This window comes from Haliotis rufescens, unplaced genomic scaffold, assembly GCF_023055435.1.
Source record: "Haliotis rufescens isolate VD_foot unplaced genomic scaffold, xgHalRufe1.0.p SCAF_14, whole genome shotgun sequence".
NCBI classification, from domain to species: domain Eukaryota; kingdom Metazoa; phylum Mollusca; class Gastropoda; order Lepetellida; family Haliotidae; genus Haliotis; species Haliotis rufescens.
The window spans coordinates 2,019,726-2,040,302 of NW_025963824.1; the positions used below are offsets into that span (position 1 = coordinate 2,019,726).

Consider the following 20,577-nt stretch of genomic DNA (forward strand, 5'->3'; position numbering starts at 1 on the left):
GATTAATCGTGAAACAGACAACAACTGTTGAGTACTACTTTGCAGCCAAGGCCTTATTACAATAAATTACCAGGTGTTTTCTCTGCCGATAGTTCGCAGGGCGGCACATTGCCGGGTTTATAACCTAACATCTGCACACACAACCTTAGTGCCAGGGGACCATATATGGTCCCGTAAAACTGTCCCTTTTCAACAGTGACAAAAACGTAAGTATTTTGGTATCGGGCAACCAATTTGAAAAGGAAATCTGATCAGACTGGTCAGAAAGATTTACTTTAACCACTGTACGGGTATTGGTGTAAGACAACTCATGTTTAGTCAGGAAGTTTTTAACTCAAGAATTACATGTATTCATCAACTGTGTCATGGCGAATTAGCACGGAACTTAAGAAGAAACGACAATGTCGACTGTGTTTCTGTTTATAATGCTAATTAACAGACATATTCGAATCTAAGATATAGAATGACAGTCTGAGCGTTAATATTACCTTGATACAAGTCAGAGGCAGGAAGTTATACGCGTAAACAATAAATGGTCCAGCACGAAGTGATCGACATTGCACGTTCACAACACATTATAGCTTATATAGATGTGTTTCGTGAAATATCATGTTTCTCTCATGTAAATATGCGCCACTCATAAAAAAATGTCCAGTACTCGATGAGGGAAACATGATATTTCATGAGACACATCTATATATACATCATGGCTGTCTTCCAATCTTCATGTTTCACCGATTTTTTACATTCATGCTGTCTAGACACTGAAAAAAGGACTAACAATGTAGGCTATATATTACACTGCACAACTAAGCCTTTCTTAATACATGTGACACATCATCAGATACAAAATCTTGCTGCAATCTGGCGGACTTGCTGTTACAGAAATATCCATACTGGACGGCGCTAAATAAATCAGAATTTTGTATCCATTTTCCTCAGTATAAACATGGTGTGAACATCCGATGCGACGCCAAAAAGCAACTTGACAGTCAGTTACGTTACTGACGGGCAGATCCTCCTCCTCGTCCCGTAATCTGAATGGATTGTTTTCCACTGGAGATCCGGCATTGGCGTTTGAAAAGGATGCTCCACTTGAGAAGCACGCCCCACTTGATGAGTTCTGCCAAAAGAGCCTATTCAACATGGAGAAGCTGCTGGCTCTGCAGAAGAGACACTAGGAGCACGACCACCGTATGGTTTATAGCACGGACTGCGTGCAGAGTGCCCCATTGTGGAATTTGTTTTCTTGACAGCTTTATTTCCTGATCGTCTAATTAACTTGTCGTTACCTCATGAAACATGTACGGAACAACGATGGTTCCTGTGACATTGAATAAGATTTAATGCAAAGTTATGTTTTTTACCAAATCTGAAACAACTTCGGTTTGCAACATATAAAAGACTCCTGTAAGTATTAAATGGTTTCATTTGCCATACTGACTTCAGAAAATGTGTGATTTTATTAAACAAAAAAAACAAAAAACATGAACGTGCCCAAATGTCAATTTACAAATCAATAGAGTGTGTGTCCACCTCTGGTTGCGATGCAGGCAACACATTGTCATCTCATGGAATGGACCAGTCATCGCACAAAGTCCTGTGGGATATCTGTCCATATCTGCTGGAGCATGTTTCGAGGTTCCTGGAGTGTCTGTGGAACACGTGGTTGACGTGGCGCCAATCCATCTCATCCCACATGTTCTCGATTGGTGAAAGGGGAGCGAGCCAGCCGGGGATGACATTCACGTTGTTTTGTTGAAGAGAATGCTGAACAAGTCATGCAATATGAGGCTGGGCGTTGTCTTTTTGAAAGGTAATGCCTGGGCCATGACGACACAAAAACGGTAGAACAACAGGGCCGATGATCTTGTCGCGGTAGCACTGTCCATCGAGATTTCCCTCTACCACTATCAAACGGGTCCTCTGTCTTGCTGTAATCCCACCCCATACCATAACGCTGGCGTCCCCGAGCCGATCTTCTTCCATGACACAATGATTGACGTAGCGTTCACCTCAACGTCGGAACACTCGAATCCTACCATCGCTGTGGCTGAGGTGAGAACGAAACTCGTCAGTGAAAAGAACTTGTTGGTGGATGGAATCGATTTCGTAGGTGTGTTGTTCGAATGCAGTTGTCTTGTCGATTATTGGTTACGCGTGGCCTGCCAATCTAAGGATGCATTTGTCTGTTGCCTACGTTGCCATAAACATCAAATGGTGTTTCTGTGGACGTTAAATTTTCTGTAGCAGTTGCGTTTTTGGTTCTTGATTCCATTCATGTACTACAATATTGAAAACCAAACTTTACTTGCTTACTTGTTTGAATAATACACTAAAATATTGGTGTCACAGGAACTTTTGTTGTTGAGTATATTATTTACATCTCCCATCTCCCATCCACCCTCCGACGCATCGGCAGTTGTAATAAGCATGTTTCTCTGCTCAATCTGATAACTTTTCCCGGTTTCAACAAACTCCGCCCTGTAGTCGTGTTTCTTAATTTCTGAAGCAAACTTTAACTGTTCCATATTGTCCAAAGTCTCCATATTGAAGTAGTGTTGAATTTGACAACCTTCTCGTTTCCAAACAAAATCCTTACCAGCTTTCAACTTGAATAACTGTTTGGTTGTTCTCTCGAATTCTTCGTGAAAACCATGTAAACGATCTTCAGTTGACTGTGCATTTCTCTGTGGCTTTATATTCTGGCGTTGAATTTCGTCTTACTTCTCAGATATGGGCGATATAGCAAGCCCCGAGTGCATCGCAAATAAGTGATCTTTGCTGCGAGCTCGTTTTTGTGGGAGGACGTCGACTGCTTGAAATTGTAGTGACAACACATGATTTAAGTACAGTAAAATATGTTGATAACGAACATGATAATAACGAACTGACTGATATTACAAACTTATTTCTTGGTTGCGGCCATTTGCCGTATATATTCTTGTTTATGCTTATGACGAACTACGGTTATAACAAACTAAAATAAGTGTCCCCTTTGAGTTATAACCGTAGTTTACTGTATTCACTCGTCCCGGGTTCGTTCAAATATGTACAATATCTGAAGCCCATTTCTGGTCTTCCTTCTGACAGTGTTGCTGGAATTTTGCTAAAAGTGGCATAAACCCCTCTCAGTATTACCATCATTGCAGTAAACCTAATGGTCATAATATAATGTCATGGTTGAAATTGTCAGGCACGATGCAAATGACAATGACCACTGACACACACATCACAAAATTAGAAAATGATCTGCTAAAATGCCACGTCTATCAGAAGCACAACACGACAACGCCATCGGCTGACATCAAGGGGGTGAAACACCTTAGCATGTAGTGCAGGTGATGGGTGCGACCAGATTGACCGTCTCTAACTTGTGGAGACGTTACAACATCACCGGCAACGTTCGTGTCAGGCCAAGGTCAGGACGACCTCGTGTAAGAAGATCGCTAAATCCAGAACGACACCTGTGGGACCGTTTCATAGTGGCGACACCAACAGGCACATGTACAGGGACCATACTTTTTGAAATTGTCGTACCAGACAGTTTTCTAGCCAGGAGTACACCCGTGTGTACTGACGATGTAACGAACTTTACGGTGTGGGGAGGCATTCATCATGGAGGCAGGAAAGCACTTGTGAGAGTGGATGGTGTTCTGAATGGTCAAAGCTACTGAGACGAGATCCTGCAGCGCCACCTTGACCCCTTCATCACCGTCAATGGCGGCATCTTTCGGCAGGACAATGCCAGACGCCACGTCGCATGTGTTTCCACAGAGTTTCTGCGTGAGAATAACGTGCCTACGCTACCCTGTCCTGCCCAATAGTCCCCTATGGAACATCTGTGAGTCGTGCTGGATCGTCGGGTCCGTAAACGTCAACCATCACAACAGACACTTTAGGAACTGTTTGTGGTGCTAGAGCAGAAGTGGCAGCACATCCCACGGACAGAACACTGTCATAAGGTGATAGCACCTTGAGGAGGCGATAATCATTACTGACTTCCCACCTACCACAGACGTCTTTACCTATACATTCCACTATTTATAATATTTATGAAATATAAACTTGAAAAAATAAACCAAGTTGCAATCCTGATGTAATTTTCGGTTTTTGAAGAGTTATTTATGCTCCCTCAACATATGCGTTAAATTATGTTTTTTGGTAAAGAATGAGCATAACAAAGTACCAGTTTAAGGCACGGACATAACATGTGGGCTTCATGTAATGTGAAGACAAAAGAAGGATAAAGCCATCCGCATCCATTTCACTTTCTTCAAAATGTGCAATTGACTCTTGGAGTCTATCTGTCAGTTGAATCTGTTGTGTTGTAAAATACCATTACTCCACTACTAATGTGGGTGTTGAGCCAAGTCGGGAGGGACCGTAAATAAGATAAAATGTATTACAGTGTTCGCTTAATATTACAGCCAGCCCATGGTAAGTTATCAGATAACATGAGGCATTTATTGGAACACCGCAGGCAGATTTGAGCATGTCACAATTAATACTGAGTCGAGTTGGCCCCATTGTACCAGACAAAGAAAGAATATAATGCATGATTTTAACTATACACATGGATATTAAGTAACACCAAAATCATAGACCTTTTTATGCTGTGACTTAAGAAAACAGCTAGAGACATGTAATGCACGTGCAATGAGACGCAAGGCACGGACAATGTCAAACCAACAACATTGTTGAAGTCAAGTTTGAGATCATTACACGCCACACTGTCTCCTTTCAGTTGGTAGTGCGTATTCACAAACCCAATAGTAATGTTACACAGTCAGTTGTCAGAGGCAACAAGATGGCAACTTAGTGGCATTAGCAATGCAGAAGTGTCCTTCGGATAAATTGGACGTCAACTTGGGCGCAATCCTGACATCATTTCAAGACCGAGGGCTACCAATAGTGTGAAAGATCGTCTAAGACCTGGCAGACCCCATAAGACAACAAGAAGAGAGGATAGAGTATTGTTGAGTCTTGGTAGGTGCCGTCCATGGGACTCCAAAACATCTTTAAAGCAACAGTGGTACCAGAGCCGTCAGAAATCGGCTGAAAGGATACAGGTCCAGAAGACCCATACAGTGTATTCAACTGTCTCCTGATCAGAAATTAGCACCACTTGCCTGGAGTACTCAACGTGTTTGTTAGAACATTGCTTCATGGAGGATTCACTTTTCAGGTGAGAGTCGGTCTTATTGCATATGGTGGATGGTTGTACACGTGTGTGAAGACAAAGGGACACAGCCATGGTTCCCCGCAATATCCAGGAGACAGTTCCCTTTGGGGGAGGGCCAGTCATGGTATGGGGATGCATTTCCTTGGGTTGCAGGATGGACCTCATCAGCATTCGTGGAAACTCTAATGGGCCTCATTATCAACAGAAGATCCATGAGAGAGATGTTCCCCATTTTGAAAATCATCCTCTAGCCACAAGACCCATCTTCATGAATGACAGGGCCAAGCCTCACAGAGCACGTGCTGTCGCTCAGTTCTTCTAACATAATGCTGTTTAGACCATTCCATGACCTGCCATGAATCAGGATTTCAGTCCCATTTAACATCTGTGGGACATTTTAGGTCGTTGTGTTCGAGAAAGAGACCAACCTGTCCATACTCTTAATGAAATGACTGCTGATTTCCACGAGGAAAGAAACAGAATTCCTCAGAATCAAATCCAGAGATTGATCCAAAGAATGAGAAGGTGCCTTGAAACAGTTGTTAGGATTCAGACAGGATAGACAAAATACTGATGGAAAGTCAATATTTGGACTTGCAGGACATTTTTCTTCAATTCCGTGAACCAGATATGTGCATAGTACTGACAGTTACGTCTGTGCAACAAAAGTGACATTTGTAATGTTTATAATGAAATTAAATAATTTACCAAATCTGTAATATCTTCAAATAAAGCATTTTATTTCAAGGTAGTCTTGGCTGTGTTTATCCTGAACCATTTCCTTCCACGAAATAATTTATTTGGTATGGTAATCACATGCAACAGTTCATTAAAGTTGCTCGGTCTGAGAATAAACGGCTGGTGCTTACCTAATTTCCATGTGTATATATGGCAGTGTATGTTATTGTTGAACAATGACTGTAACTGTGTTACCTTGTTTCTGTTGAGATTCTGTAGGCGCTCAATGGATTGTGTTTGGACGGTGATCAGTCGTCAGGAAGTTACTATATTTAGATGCTGGTATGGTGTGTAAACTTCTGGTCCGGTATAGTGCGGACGGTGATAGTATGTTGTAGAAATATATGGAAAGTTCTGTAATGTTCTAGAGCTGCTAGGCTGGTGACGGCGCGGTAGAGAACCCAGCAGTTTGATAGGCTGCATCTATATAGGGACAGGAGCGTGGTTAGTACACATATAGATTTTGAAAAGGTTTGTGAATCCAACAAAGAACTTTTTTACGAATGTCATACTGTTCAACAGTATTCAAGATGAATTTGAAATCAGTCCCAAATGACTTTGGATTTTTCACCGTAATTGGGAGCCACTCTAAAATATTAATTAAGGGAAACATTGCAAGTTATTGGGAGATCACCAGGTATGATATGAGCAGCAGGTGTATGGGAAAAACGGTAAGTTTGGCAATCACACTTGCTGGATGTTGTGGTATAGGATCAAACCGGTGTATCGTGATTTTGAAAATATGAAGGAATGGTATTTGAAACAATCTGTATAAATGTCCTGCCCTTTTTGAAAATATTTCAATTGTATTCTTATATTAATGTTATCATCAGTTAATTCATCATATTGTTTGTTTAAGTGCCAATACGCCAAATCATCTATGATGTTCCGACATTGATTATCTTTGGTTCCAGAATATTTTTTTTCCATTGTGAATAATATTGACCTGGAGACTATACATTCCATGAAACGTAATGGAAATTAACTCTGTGTGGATTTCAATGGAGGTAGAAACTGGAGATATGGTTACCACAAAATCATGTTGAAAGAATAACTTAGATGCAAATCAGTAATTGCATCGTTGTCATATTGTGATTGTTTCTTTGGAATGGAATTGCATCAAAATTTCCTTAAGAAACTGCACATGACTGTTAACTTGACAATGCTGTTCAAAGAAAGTATGTATCACAGAACCTTGAAAACAATGAAAGATGCCTCAACTGTTGGTGAAATAGATATGTTTTCTTTTACTTTATGGTTTCTATAAATGTCGATGTCAAGTCAAGGTGATATGGCCGGAATCGTCTTGGATATAAAATATTAAGATGACCTTCATTCGCTTTGGCAAAGGTTGTTCATTTGTTTCAGAATTTCTAAAATTAGTTCATAGGACTCTGAAGTTGTTGATTCGCGCTGGCACTGACTGCTCACTTGTGACGACAGTTGCTAATTTTACCTTTCAGGTATGTGAATGGGCAGGTTGCCGAATTCGACAGTTTAATTGGCGAAAACCTGAATTTGCAGCAGTGCAATTTTAAATTTTGAGTTCACAAATGATCAAATCATGTAAGAAGCCTTGAATCGTTGGGAGGCGTTAATTTAATGTTTGAGTTCACAGGTCTACAATTCCAATGACTATGATTCTGATTTCAGAATTCGCACTGAGTATGATCAGCACTCTATCAAGTGCCAACCGTGACATGGGTTTCAACAAAGCGATACACATCTAAGATCTGCATCACTTCGTGCTTTCCTTCGACTTTTGGCAGACACCTCGTGATATAACTGACACAAGTAAACCCCAAATGACTCACACTCCTCATCTTACATAACTCAGCATACACATGATACATGCGGTCGTGGGAGCCCTGAAGATCCAGATTGGAAATATTCTGAACCAAAATATTTATTATACATTTCATGGCAACTGCACTCAACGTAGCAGCTTAAAAGAGTTAACAAATAAAAAATGCTTGACCAAAAGTAATTTGTGAAACGTTAATAGTGTAAATGAGGCGATAAGAAATGACATGCAAAATCGTCCCAAACAAAAGGTATATGTGATTGACGTGCTGAACAATATCAACGATTAGGCCCAGCGCCTGGTCTTAATCCTTGGATTTTTTAATGGCTTCACTGGACTTTTTCTGTCTGTACATCCGTTTTTTTCTGATTTTCTTATAAAGTGTCTGCAACTTGTGTCAACTGATGCCATATCAGTAACTAGTACTATTGGAGATGCCAACTATTGTCTACGCACGGGATTAAGCCCTTACAGACATTCATTGTGTTGAAAAGGACCGAGGGCAGCGGTTGGTTTATGGCAGCCAAACAGGGATGTTAGTCATAAACCACTGATAATAGATATTAGTTTTTTTAATCATTCAAAGAGTCAAGAGCAATTGTTGTTTCACACGCTATGGAATGTTTGCAATGTTATTTTTGTAGGATAACAGAACTAGCAACACTTCCTGATATACAGCTTCTTAGCATCACAAGATATGTTAATTACTAGATAGACAGTTCAATCAAGTCTTGGAATCTGATTACGTAGCGTGTGATTTCAGCACTTTCACTTGGGCATTTCTATGAACGTGATGTCTATTTCTATTTCGGAAATTGACTAACTGTATCCGGGAAAATTAATATTTGCAACAAACTGACAATCAATTTTTTTACGATACTTACAGTTTAACAATTTCTTGGGACAAAATATTTTCTAAACAAAGAAACTGTACTGAAGAACGACTAGACTTTCAGTATCGAGCTATTCAAACAAAATGATGTTGTTTAAGAGTAATCGTGTTGATGATGACACATATTGTTTTTGTTTCTTGAATCTTAGAATTTAACTGTATATCTGAAATGTAAGCCTGTTAATAAAGTCTGGCTGGAAATAGAAAAAAAACACAAATAATGTTTCTATCATATTTAATTTCATAAATTCTTTGGATGTATTTCAGAAGAAGGATTTTGATACACATTGTATGAGACGCCAAATATACACCATGCCTAACATAAAGTTCAATACAAATTTTTATACAGATTTCTGTTAAAATCTCTTCGACTTTAAGGACATGATTTAAAACTTGCAAGTGCATATTTATACACGGCACAAATGTTGGATTTTTTTCTGTGTTTGCTGGGAGCATGATACTAACACTTAATGTTTTAATGTGAACAACGCACACTTATTTGTTTAACCGTAAATAAGGGCAAACTGATATCGATATCAACAGCTCAGACAATTCCTGCGTTGAGGCCAACTAGTGGCAGAATCGTACGCAACCGGTTGAGAGAGCATAACTTCTGGCCCGATAGTCAGCGATAAGCGCAATTTGGATTCCAAGACACTGTCAGTCACACCAAGCTTGATGTAGACAGCATCATCAGAAGTCAAGACGGAGAAAGTACATTGTTTACTTGTTCACGGGTGAGACCAGGTTTCATCTGGACAGCTCTGATGGTTGTGCAAGGATCTACATGCGTTCATGAGAACGTTTTAGTGACGCCTGCGTTACTCAACGTCGTCAGTTTAGGGGATGGAAGTGTAATGGTATGGGGTGGCATCATGTTCTACGTTTTGTGCAAATGCAGGGAATACCTTCACTTTGCAGCAGGATAAGAAATATCTGCTAAAATCTGACTATATCATAAGTAGATGTTCATGAATCACTATTACATAGCAATGATACCTCGTTTCTGTTCCTCTAAGCGATCTTAGACCAACGACTGTCGTAAGCCAATGTTATAGTAAGGGAGTTGATATTGTCTTAGCAATATGATCTCTTTATGGAATGGGGCCAAGGTGTTTGCGAAAAGGTGAGCATATCCTGCCCCAAAGGTGGCAACCATCACCAACACATGCAAATGCAAATCAGTTGTTTCCCTGAAAAAAGTCCACTGAAACATACAAGTCAATATAGGGAATTGCAATGGTCATCGTTTTGGTTACTCATAAGTCAGATGTGGAATTGCCAGTCTAAACAACGAACATGCCTCGACTAACCACAGAGAAGAGGGAGAGAGCCATCGGTATGTTGCAAATGGAAGTGATGCAGGAGAATGTGCCAGTATCATGGGCTGCTTCATGTGCACCATTGCCAGACATTGTCACACGTTGCAGGCAAACTGGCGGAACTGCAGACAGGCCACGAAGTGGAAGCCCAAAGGTCACCCCCCCCCCCCCCCCCCCAGGAAGACCGGTATTTACGTGTGCTTCAACTGATGTCCTAACTGTGACGTCATCATCCGCTAACAGCCTTGGACATCCAGTCAGCAGATGGACAGTTGCCAGAATACTCCGTTTGTATGGTCTCCGTGCCCATTGACATGTCAATGACATGACATTACCGTTCTATCAAATCTACCGACGACGTGGTGAACGGACGGCACGTTGTCCGGTCATCATCGACCGAAATCTCACTGCATGTTTTTACGTTGATGAGGTTTTGCGGCCAGTGGTACTGCCTTTCCTTCAACGACACCCACGGACGCTGTTTCAGCAGGACAACATCACCCCTCGAGTCACCAGCAACTTTCCGAACCTGTCGTCCATAGAGCACCTCTCGTACAAACTTTGTCGCAGGATTCGGAAACGTCAACAGCCGCCATTGACGAGGGATGCCTTGAAACTTGCCCTGCAGGAGGAATGGCATAGGATCCCTAATGAGGATGTCAGGAGACACGTGTACTCAGTTCGACATCGTGTTGGGACCTGCATCGTTGCTAGAGGGGGTCACATCCTATACTCAGCCATGTGTGTAGCAGGGGACATTAAAAGGAGATCGACGTCGATTCTGCCGCTGTGATCGAATACTGGGCAGTGTACCCCGCATGATTAACGTGTCTGCAGGACTTTAAGTTTTTGATCTTGTCATTTTCAAATACCGTTTTTGAATAATTGTTTTTTTAAATAAACATCAACTATTTTTTTATGCATATGAATTGGAATTTCAAGATACTCCAGCATCCTTTTGAGTCTAAATTTCACAGCGTCTTAGCAGCCTTGCTGAAAAGTCGATTAAACTAGTTGACATAGTGCTACATAACCTCCCTTGATTGATTTCCAATCCATCCTGACACCCCATATGGTCACAGCTGGACATAATAGCTCCGAAAGAGAGTTTGTGACCTTGCTGATTGTGTATCGTCACGTTCTCTGTAATAAAACAAACGCATTGCATAGCCTCAAACAACGGAGTTGTATCTATATAATTTATATGTTCTGTTATCTGTTATGTTGGTAAGTATGACCAGTGTGTACTTCCTTATTAAAAGTGTATGTTAGCTTCACCCTCTCTGTCTTATGGACATTCTACATCCACAGACAAAATTTTTAATAAAATATTCACGACAAATATTTTCTTTACGTCACCTTTTTCGACTGTGGGAAAACAGTGGTTTCCATGTGTGCGACGAACTGTGTGTTGAAGGTAAGACGACAAGCAGTGGCGCAAATAAAGACTCCCCAGTTGACCGCTCCATGACAAGCAAGGGTTACTTAGGGCATGATTATATCAGAAAGAAATGATACTATAGAATCAACATGGGGTGGAAGGCGCTTGTGGTGTTGCTTTTGTGGGGAGGTGGTGCAGGTGATCGGGATGTTGGGTTGATGGTGATGTACCTGATGGGGATGTTGGCATTGTGTAGGAGATGGGACAGTTAGGTTGATGCTGGTGTAGATTTTGGGACCGTTTGGGTTGATTGTGGTGTTGGTGATGGTACTGGAGGGTAAGAGACTGTTGGGGTAATGGTGGTATAGGGGAAGGGACTGTTGGGGTGATGGTGGTATAGGGGAAGGGAATTATGGGGTGATGGTTGTATAGGGGAAGGGACTTTTGGGGTGATGGTGGTGTAGGGGAAGGGACTGTTGGGGTGATGGTGGTATAGGGGAAGGGACTGTTGGGGTGATAGTAGTATAGGGGAAGGGAGTGTTCGGGTGATGGTGGTGTAGGGGAAGGGACTGTTCGGGTGATGGTGGTGTAGGGGAAGGGAGTGTTGGGGTGATGGTGATGTAGGGGAAGGGACTGTTGGGGTGATGGTGGTGTAGGGGAAGGGACTGTTGGGGTGATGGTGGTGTAGGGGAAGGGAGTGTTGAGGGGATGGTGGTATAGGGGAAGGGAGTGTTGGGGTCATGGTGGTGTAGGGGCAGGGAGTGTTGGGGTGATGGTGGTGTAGGGGAAGGGACTGTTGGGGTGATGGTGATGTACGGGAAGGGCCTGTTGAGATGATGGTGGTGTAGGGGAAGGGACTGTTACGGGTAATGGTAGTGTAGGGGAAGGGACCGTTGGGGTGATGTTGGTGTAGAGGAAGGGACTGTTGGGGTGATGGTGGTGTGAGGAAGGGACTGTTGGGGTGATGGTGGTGTAGAGGAAGGGACTGTTGGGGTGATGGTGGTGTGAGGAAGGGAGTGTTGGGGTGATGGTTGTGTAGGGGAAGGGAGTGTTGGGGTGATGGTTGTGTAGGGGAAGGGAGTGTTGGGGTGATGGTGGTCTAGGGGAAGGGACTGTTGGGTGATGGTGGTGTAGGGGAAGGGAGTGTTGGGGTCATGGTAGTATAGGGGAAAGGACTGTTGGGGTGATGGTAGTATAGAGGAAGGGGCTGTTAGGGTGATGGTTGTGTAGGGGAAGGGAGTGTTGGGGTGATGGTTGTGTAGGGGAAGGGAGTGTTGGGGTGATGGTTGTGTAGGGGAAGGGAGTGTTGGGGTGATGGTGGTGTAGGGGAAGGGACTGTTGGGGTGATGGTGGTGTAGGGGAAGGGAGGGTTGGGGTGATGGTGGTATAGGGGAAGGGACTGTTGGGGTGATGGTAGTGTAGGGGAAGGGAGGGTTGGGGTGATGGTGGTATAGGGGAAGGGAGTGTTGGGGTGATGGCAGTATAGAGGAAGGGACTGTTGGGGTGATGGTGGTGTAGGGGAAGGGACTGTTGGGGTGATGGTGGTATAGGGGAAGGGACTGTTTGGGTGATTGTGGTGTAGGGGAAGGGAGTTTTTGGGTGATGGTCATATAGGGGAAGGGACTGTTTTGAAGATGGTTGTAAAGAACTAACTAACTATGTTAAATGTCAAATATGTATGCAAGTACACAAATATATGTGACTTGGGTATTACTAAAAAGGCGTAAAATCCTCCTCGCTCACTCACTTACTCACAAACTCGTGGTAATTGACCATGATGTAGTGCAGGCAAGTGTATTTTACAGCAATAATTTGCACCAATTGACTGTATCTATATATCCATGTAAAGTGTCAGCAAATGTTTAAACATGTATGATATATTGATCCCTTCAGCTTGTGAATGTTCCGAAAACAGCTGCTTAAATTATGCATCAAGTGACGTCGGGAGAGGCATCAGTCTTTTGGATGGTGATCTCTTAACAGCTGTGTTACAGTCTACCTGGTGGTGATCTCTTAACAGCTGTGTTACAGTCTACCTGGTGGCGTTCTCTTAACAGCTGTGTTATAGTCTATCTGGTGGTGATCTCTTAACCGTTGAGTTACAGTCTATCTGGTGGCGTTCTCTTAACAGCTGTGTTACAGTCTATCTGGTGGTGATCTCTTAACAGCTGTGTTACAGTCTATCTGGTGGTGATCTCTTAACAGTTGTGTTACATTCTACCTGGTATCTTAACAGCTGTGTTACAGTTTACCTGGTCTCTTAACAGCTGTGTTACATTCTACCTGGTGGTTTACCGTTGTGCTGCAATCTGTCTGATAGTCCTCCAACCAGTTTGTGTAACCAGCACTCCTCTGTCAACAACTGAAGATGATGCCGCTGTGTTCAAGTTACAGTCTGCAGATGGCTTTAACAGCAACTGTTTACATCATGTGTGTATTTTCCACATGCAGCACAAAGGAATGCAGACTTCACATGACGGAGAAAATGAAGGACAGATCTACCACTTTCGGAACTATTGATATCAAGTTTTGCCAACTGTACTGCCAAGAGAGCTTCATTTTTGCATCCTGTCGTAAATCAAAGAACATTGGGACGGGCGGATTCAGTGTCCGTCCTCAAAACCATCCCCATGTAAGTTATGTTTATGTCAAGTGTGTGTAGATGTGTGACGGTGTGTTGATCTTAGCTAGGATCACAGGATCCACACTGAATATCACTCAGTTCCAATTTATTGAATCAAGTGACTTTGGGCGAAACCAAAGCCTTCAAGAAATAAAAATGTTTTCAGTACAATTTGTCCTTGAGCAAAATATTGATGAGAATTACAAACGTGTCAAAACTATATGCCATTTATGATAGTGCTGAATACGCAAGCTTATATAAGGTTGAGGCTCTTTTTCAAGGGATTATGATTGGCAGAAGCCTGCTGTCTTCCGAGGACAGCTACTCAACAGACAGATTCTGCAAAAGAAAGTGCTCTGAAAAATTGCATCACCTTTTTAATAGCTTAATTGAAAATAATTAATATTTAGTATCAAAATATCCCTCAAACAATCAAACAACAACGTGTTGTTCGACTATGGCCTTTCAGTTCGCCAATAATTAAGGAATACAATTATGGGAGCTGTTCAAATTTTCAGATTTTTCCATTATTGACGGGAAGCTATGTTTGTTTACATAATCCAGAGAATCAATGTCGAACATCTTTTTATGCAAGTATTGAAATACACTCTTTAAAAAAGAAATGCATAGGTGTTTTGAGAATTCCAATCAGATTCTTTTTTCCCAGCAATCATCATAAAGACAATTCTTATGTTTGATTCCCGTTAATCATGTCATGTTTGTTGTGCATTGCACGCAAACTCATCTCAAAATGTTATTTTGTAAACGTTTATCAGCAAAAATGCAGAGGATGCACGGAAATTGCTTTCAGAAAAAAATTTCAGCATAATGCACGTGCAAAATGTTGGAAACAAGAGTAGAGACACTGACTATAAAAGACCGTACAAAATTCATCAGTTCATTACCAATTTTCTGACGTGAACAGAGATCGAAAAATGCCAAGATTTACTGCAGTTGACCGAAATATCGGCATTGGACGTTTGGAAGTCCCAGTCTGCCGCTTCAAGACACTTTAACATTCACCAAAGCACCATATCTCGACTATGGGATCGATATACCTGCACTAATTCGACTCAAGATCATCCCAGAAGTGGAAGACCAAGAGTGACCCCCCTTGCTCAGGATCGGTACATCTGGTTGCATCACCTTCGGAAATGATTTGCAACAGCACCGGACACTGCGGGACAAGTGCCTGGTATGCAAAGAATTTCCGACCATCAGAAATCATCTGAGGGAAGTGGGACATCAAGCGAGATGACCAAAAGATGGACCTGTCTTGCGACGTCTACCCCGTCAACGACGTGTCCGGTGATGCAACAGAGTACAGGCATGGGATCTCAGGAACTGGTGACGCGTTTGGTTCAGCGATGAGTCACGTTTTATTCTTCAACGACGGGATGGAAGACAACGTGTATACCGACGTCGACATGAACGTTTTGCGCCGAACTGCGCTCAAACAGGTAGACCGATTTGGTGGAGGGAGTGTCATGGTGTGGGGAGCCATATCCTACACGGGTAGATCACAGTTAGAAGTTGTCCAGGGCAATCTTACAGCAAACCGATACATAGACAAAATTCTGCGTCCTCACCTCCTCCCAACTTTGGACCGCCAGAGGGAGCTGTTCCAATATGACAACGCTCGACCCCACACAGCACGTGCAACAGATAATTTACTTGTTAATGAGAACATCCATGTCCTTCAATGGCCGTCCAAATCCCCTGATCTCAACCCCATTCAATATCTGTGGGACGAACTTGATCGACGCGTCCGTCAACATCACCAGCCTCCCCACACACTGGCACAACTCGCCAATGCCTTACAGGAGGAATGGCGAAGAATTCCCCACGAAAAAATCAGACGACTTGTGCAATCTGTGCCAAGCATGTGTCCAGCAGTGACGGCTGCAAGAGGTGGTGTGACCAGGTACTGACCATGACGCCCCCTTGTGCAATGACTGAAAAGAATTGATGCTGACAATGAGGACCATGCTTTTGTCGATCACTGTGTCAAATTTCATTTGATTGTGTTCACGCATATTTGGTGTTAATACGTTTACATCAGCTTAATAATATTCTTATTTCGTAACTATGTGTGTCTTTTTTTAAGAGTATTTTTGATATCAAGAACACAAGGCTGATATTCTATTTATCACCAAAGTAATCCGGCAATCAGCAAGTAACAGTAACAGCCAGTGAATTGAGTGAATGATTTACAAAGGCCCATCGTTAGGCAAACTGAAAGCATTATCAACTTACACTTACCCGCACCCTGCTTGACAACATGCTTTCATGGTAATTCTAGCAATGTAAACTATTATAAGTAATAACAAATTGTATTCTATTACTTAAATTTTCACTGGCCGAATACTGTTTATGACATAGTCGGAATGGTACACTGGCCTCTTCTTATGATTATGGAGAAGATTTTGTCGCTTTTATTATATTCCCAATTTCATAGTCAATACATGATGTTGACAAGTTTAACATGAATAACTGACTGATGTTTCCAGCTTCATTACGTTGCATCTTTGGTATAATGACACATGCCCTACATTACTCGAGATCTCACATACAAAGTTTGGAATGCTATATCGACCACATCACTTCATATTGATAAAAATCACAGATATACACTTTGTCTGACAAGGTTCTTTTTATTGCTGTCTGAAGGTCCTGACTAAACCCTCCGCATCCAAGGTCTGCAATCGGGCCTCCCAAAGTCTGGAGAGTGGATCTGGAAAAGCCGTCGGTGTGCAAGGTATGTGGTGTCTCACGCAAAGTGGTGTACAATGTTTCATTTAATCCTGTTTCTATCACTTCAGTCGCATTAGAGCTGGAGTGGAGGCTCCAAACCACTGAACATCAATCAAAACACGCTATCTGAGATAAGACCTTGTCTGTTTCTTTTGCACTATATTACTACATTGATTACATGGATTACAGAACAGCCTCACGTTTCTTTTCCTGATTCCTTACTGCGTGAATACTACACAGAAAGAACTCATCAAATCAAGCTGTAGTTAATCAGACTCCTGTCACTGGTGTGATTCAATGAAAACATATTATCATCACCCGCAACAAAGTCAGCCCGCTTCTCAAAGGGAACAAATTCTCCCAAAAACAATTTAAAGTTAGGGAAAGGATATTTTACACACTGATGTTTCTTGCATTGACCTCAAATGAGTTCGAAATATCGGTGTCGTAAATTATTTTTTTAAAGAGTAATATCCCTTGATCCGTCCTTTTAAAGTTGGTACATACTGCGTGAAAACGAAACTACTTAAGTTAGCTGAATGTAAGTTTGCATGGGTATCAAGACTCAAGAAGAGTTATGGCCCTTGCTCTGTGCTTTTCAGTAAAAATTAGGATCTAGTTTTCTCAGAATGAAATGAATGTATGTTTGCATATTTCCAGAGAAGGCATTTTGGGTGTTCGATTCCCGACATGGATACAATGTGTGAAGCCCATTTCTCGTGTCCCCCGGCGTAATATTGCTGGAATAATGCAATAAGCGGTGTAAAAGCTCACTCACCCACTCATTAGTATATCACTCAACATTGCACTAATCTTAGAGCGGCGGCTGGATGGATGGTAAGATTCAGGTTGATCCGTTATAGGCAGTCGAGCGTTAAACTTTGCCATGCTCCCCAGCGGCTGGCTAGATGGTGAGGTTCAGGCTACAGTAGCTCTGAAGTAGTGTCACTAGTGGTTTATCATTTATAGGCAGTCGAGCACCAAACTATGACGTGCTCCTGACAAGTAACAATGACGTCATAGCTCGCACCTTTGCGGTCGTATTGTCGCCAGTCATGGCATTTCATGACTGGCAGTGAGGTGTGTGGCTCGTGTCAGGGTATAAGTTGAAACAGAACATGGACATACAGTAGGATTGGTGTACAGAGTGAATGTAGTAGGAATCAGGTACTTGCTTCACACAGTGTTTACATCCAGACGTTTGTTTAGCCTGTTACCGGGGACGAACATTCTTCTGGATGCAAACGTTTCAACGGGGCCTTTCAACCGATGGGCTTCTTCTGTTTTATCACCATGTTACAAAATGTATGCTTGAAAGTTTCATCTTTTGAACTGATTATTATTTATATCTGAGACGGAAGATTATATGCGAATATTCTAACTCTGTCCAGTCAAGTGTCGGGTCATATGTATTAGCCTAATGTTCTTTACACAAAGGCCGATATAGCTCTCTGTTATGTCAGTGCGGGAAATGATACGTGGAACAAATGCACCAACATTTTTTTTAAGGAATGGTAAGGTAATGTAGGGCAAATTTGCATGATTCTCATTGTTTTCTGACTCTTCAAAAATCGACAAATGCGAAAACATTTCGGCCCCTATCTCACGAGCAGTGGCCATTTCAGTCTTTGTCGCAACATATTTGCATCCGTTTGTAACCTTGTTCATTTCTCACACCAAACACAATATTAAACAAGAAGCAGTGTTGTGTCGTCTACAGTTTCTGCCTCAGAAAGTAATCTTGTACCAGTTTTCCTGACACGGAATTACAACTGTGTTTCACAAGCACCGGATCAAGTAGACCTGATGCTCTTAATATTTTATCATCATTACATTGGTGAGGTGAAATGGGGTTTAACGTCGCGTCCAAGATTATTGCGCTTATATAGGCACTTGCATGCACGTGTGTGTGTGGCTATTTGTACTAGTCCACACTAATGATTAATGTCATTATATAATAAGAAAACAAATGCGAAATGAATGGCATTTCTTGTGAATGACAATATTAATGCACATATCACTGTTGCAAACTGGGTGTGTGTCATTGTATACATTCATCGATGTGACGATGACTTTCGAGTCTTGGAACACCTTAAATAATGTTTTCCTTCACTAAAAATAACAATGGATGTTATTCTCATGATGTATACATTGCAACAGCATTCATTAAAATGCAAACAAACAAAATAACCACCCGTTCTAGCATTTTTCTACAGTAAATACATGTCGTGTCCGCCATGTTTGTATGTCTAGTTGAGGCCCCTATTTGATGGGTCTGTTTGGCATACCCAGGCAATGAGGCTGTAGGTTGGAGAAGCCAGCAGGTGTCACTGTCCAACCTTGTGCAAGACGTGGCTGGCCACATTATCATGTAACAAATATCAGCCAAAACGCCCACTCCACATAGCATTCATTTAAGCTGTCTCTACAATTACAAGTCTACAAGTTGAAAAATGCAACCTATTGTTATTCATTTCTAACAGGTCAACAGTTGCACTGACAGTACCACCGTAAGGCATGATTCCAACAAAACGTGTACTGACACGCCTCCACAATGACTTCATATTTGCCAAATTGCAAAACGTGCCTGCAGACAGTATCTATAATGCATGTGTCCCATGTATAGTTTTCAGAAAACCATATTCTGTGTTTCAGCCTCAGGTGACCTGAGTCAGGATCGGAGGCAGAGCAAAAGCGTTCTCGTGCTCCCAGTTACGACACAAAAGCCTGCTTCACGGGGTAGGTGTGAGAACCCAACAGGTGGTATATCACCTCTCAACCCTTAATTCAAAGTCAACAATTAACAGATGTACAGCTAGACCCGTGGGAAGTCGGACTTGGTTGATGCGTGTCGCCATATCGGTTGCGTAGATTGATGCTCATCTTGTCAGTCTCTCAATTGTCTTGTTCAGACTCGAATAACCTTACCTAATAATTTCAAGCAGTAATAGACTGACATTAGCATCCTATAAAGGCCCAGTTCATCAAACGTTACCACTCCCCACCACACACACAATAATGTTACAACTACTGCATGAAACGGATAAATATAAACATTAAATACATACTCCTTAATTACCTGAACCAGCTGTCGTCAGTCCCCCCAAGCGTTATATTATTGTCAGCCATGTTCGTGTCATATATCAACACTTTGAGGTGTTAACAGTGTAGTTGTATGACAAAGATGTTGGGATGTGTACAGGGTTTACTTTGCGTTTCAGTGACTCCATCACCAGCAAACTGCCACGACCTCTATGTCGCCAGCAGGGATGGGAAAATGATGGATGTCAAACGGATCCTGTCCAGTGGGAATGTCAACATCAACTGTAGAGCTGGAAGGTACTGCAAGACACCGGTGATGTGGGCAGCATACGGCGGACACAGAGAAGTGTTGGAGCTCCTTATAAATTTCGGCGCTGATTTGTCAGTGTTTGACTCTGGACATAGCAACCTCCTTTTCTGGGCCTGTCTTGGAGGACACGTGAAGACGGTGGAGTTTATCCTATCTCTGGGCGCGGTGGACATCAACGCATTGAACATCAATGGGTGGACAGCGGTTGACTGGGCGAAACGTCTGGGACATCAGCGAGTGGTGGATCTCATGTTGTCCTGGGGCGCTTATTGACGTCTATGTAATGTTTGTGCGGACAGTGAAGGACAGTGTCACTGACAGCAACGTGGTCTGTCGTTCACGTCGTCATGGTTTATATGCCAGTTTTAAGAAGAAAAACGTTGTTGTTTTTTAAGATAAAATAGTCTTTTGATCTTGAGAAATTGTCATTTGTTGAGTTTGGAACTTTTCATGCTCAGGTAAGACAATTGTTATTTATAGACGATGTGTGGTTTAGGAGATAAACCTACTGCTTTACGTTCATAGG

General features: G+C 42.2%; 1 protein-coding gene across 1 annotated transcript; it reads left to right on the plus strand.

Annotated features, from left to right (window-relative positions):
- Positions 1–15,773: 15,773 nt before the first annotated feature.
- LOC125379285 (ankyrin repeat domain-containing protein 2-like) lies at positions 15,774–20,324 on the plus strand. Its single transcript, XM_048395554.1, has 4 exons — positions 15,774–15,869; positions 16,616–16,703; positions 19,355–19,438; positions 19,921–20,324. The coding sequence occupies exons 1-4, from the start codon at positions 15,774–15,776 to the stop codon at positions 20,322–20,324; spliced, it is 672 nt and encodes a 223-aa protein (XP_048251511.1).
- The last annotated feature ends 253 nt before the right edge of the window (positions 20,325–20,577 follow it).

Coding starts and splice junctions, on each gene's coding strand:
- LOC125379285 (XM_048395554.1), top strand. CDS start 15,774: ATGGCGAAGAATTCCCCACGAAAAAATCAGACGACTTGTGCAATCTGT. Junction 16,704..19,354: donor AAAAGCCGTCGGTGTGCAAG/GTATGTGGTGTC, acceptor TCTGTGTTTCAG/CCTCAGGTGACCTGAGTCAG. Junction 19,439..19,920: donor ACAAAAGCCTGCTTCACGGG/GTAGGTGTGAGA, acceptor TTTGCGTTTCAG/TGACTCCATCACCAGCAAAC.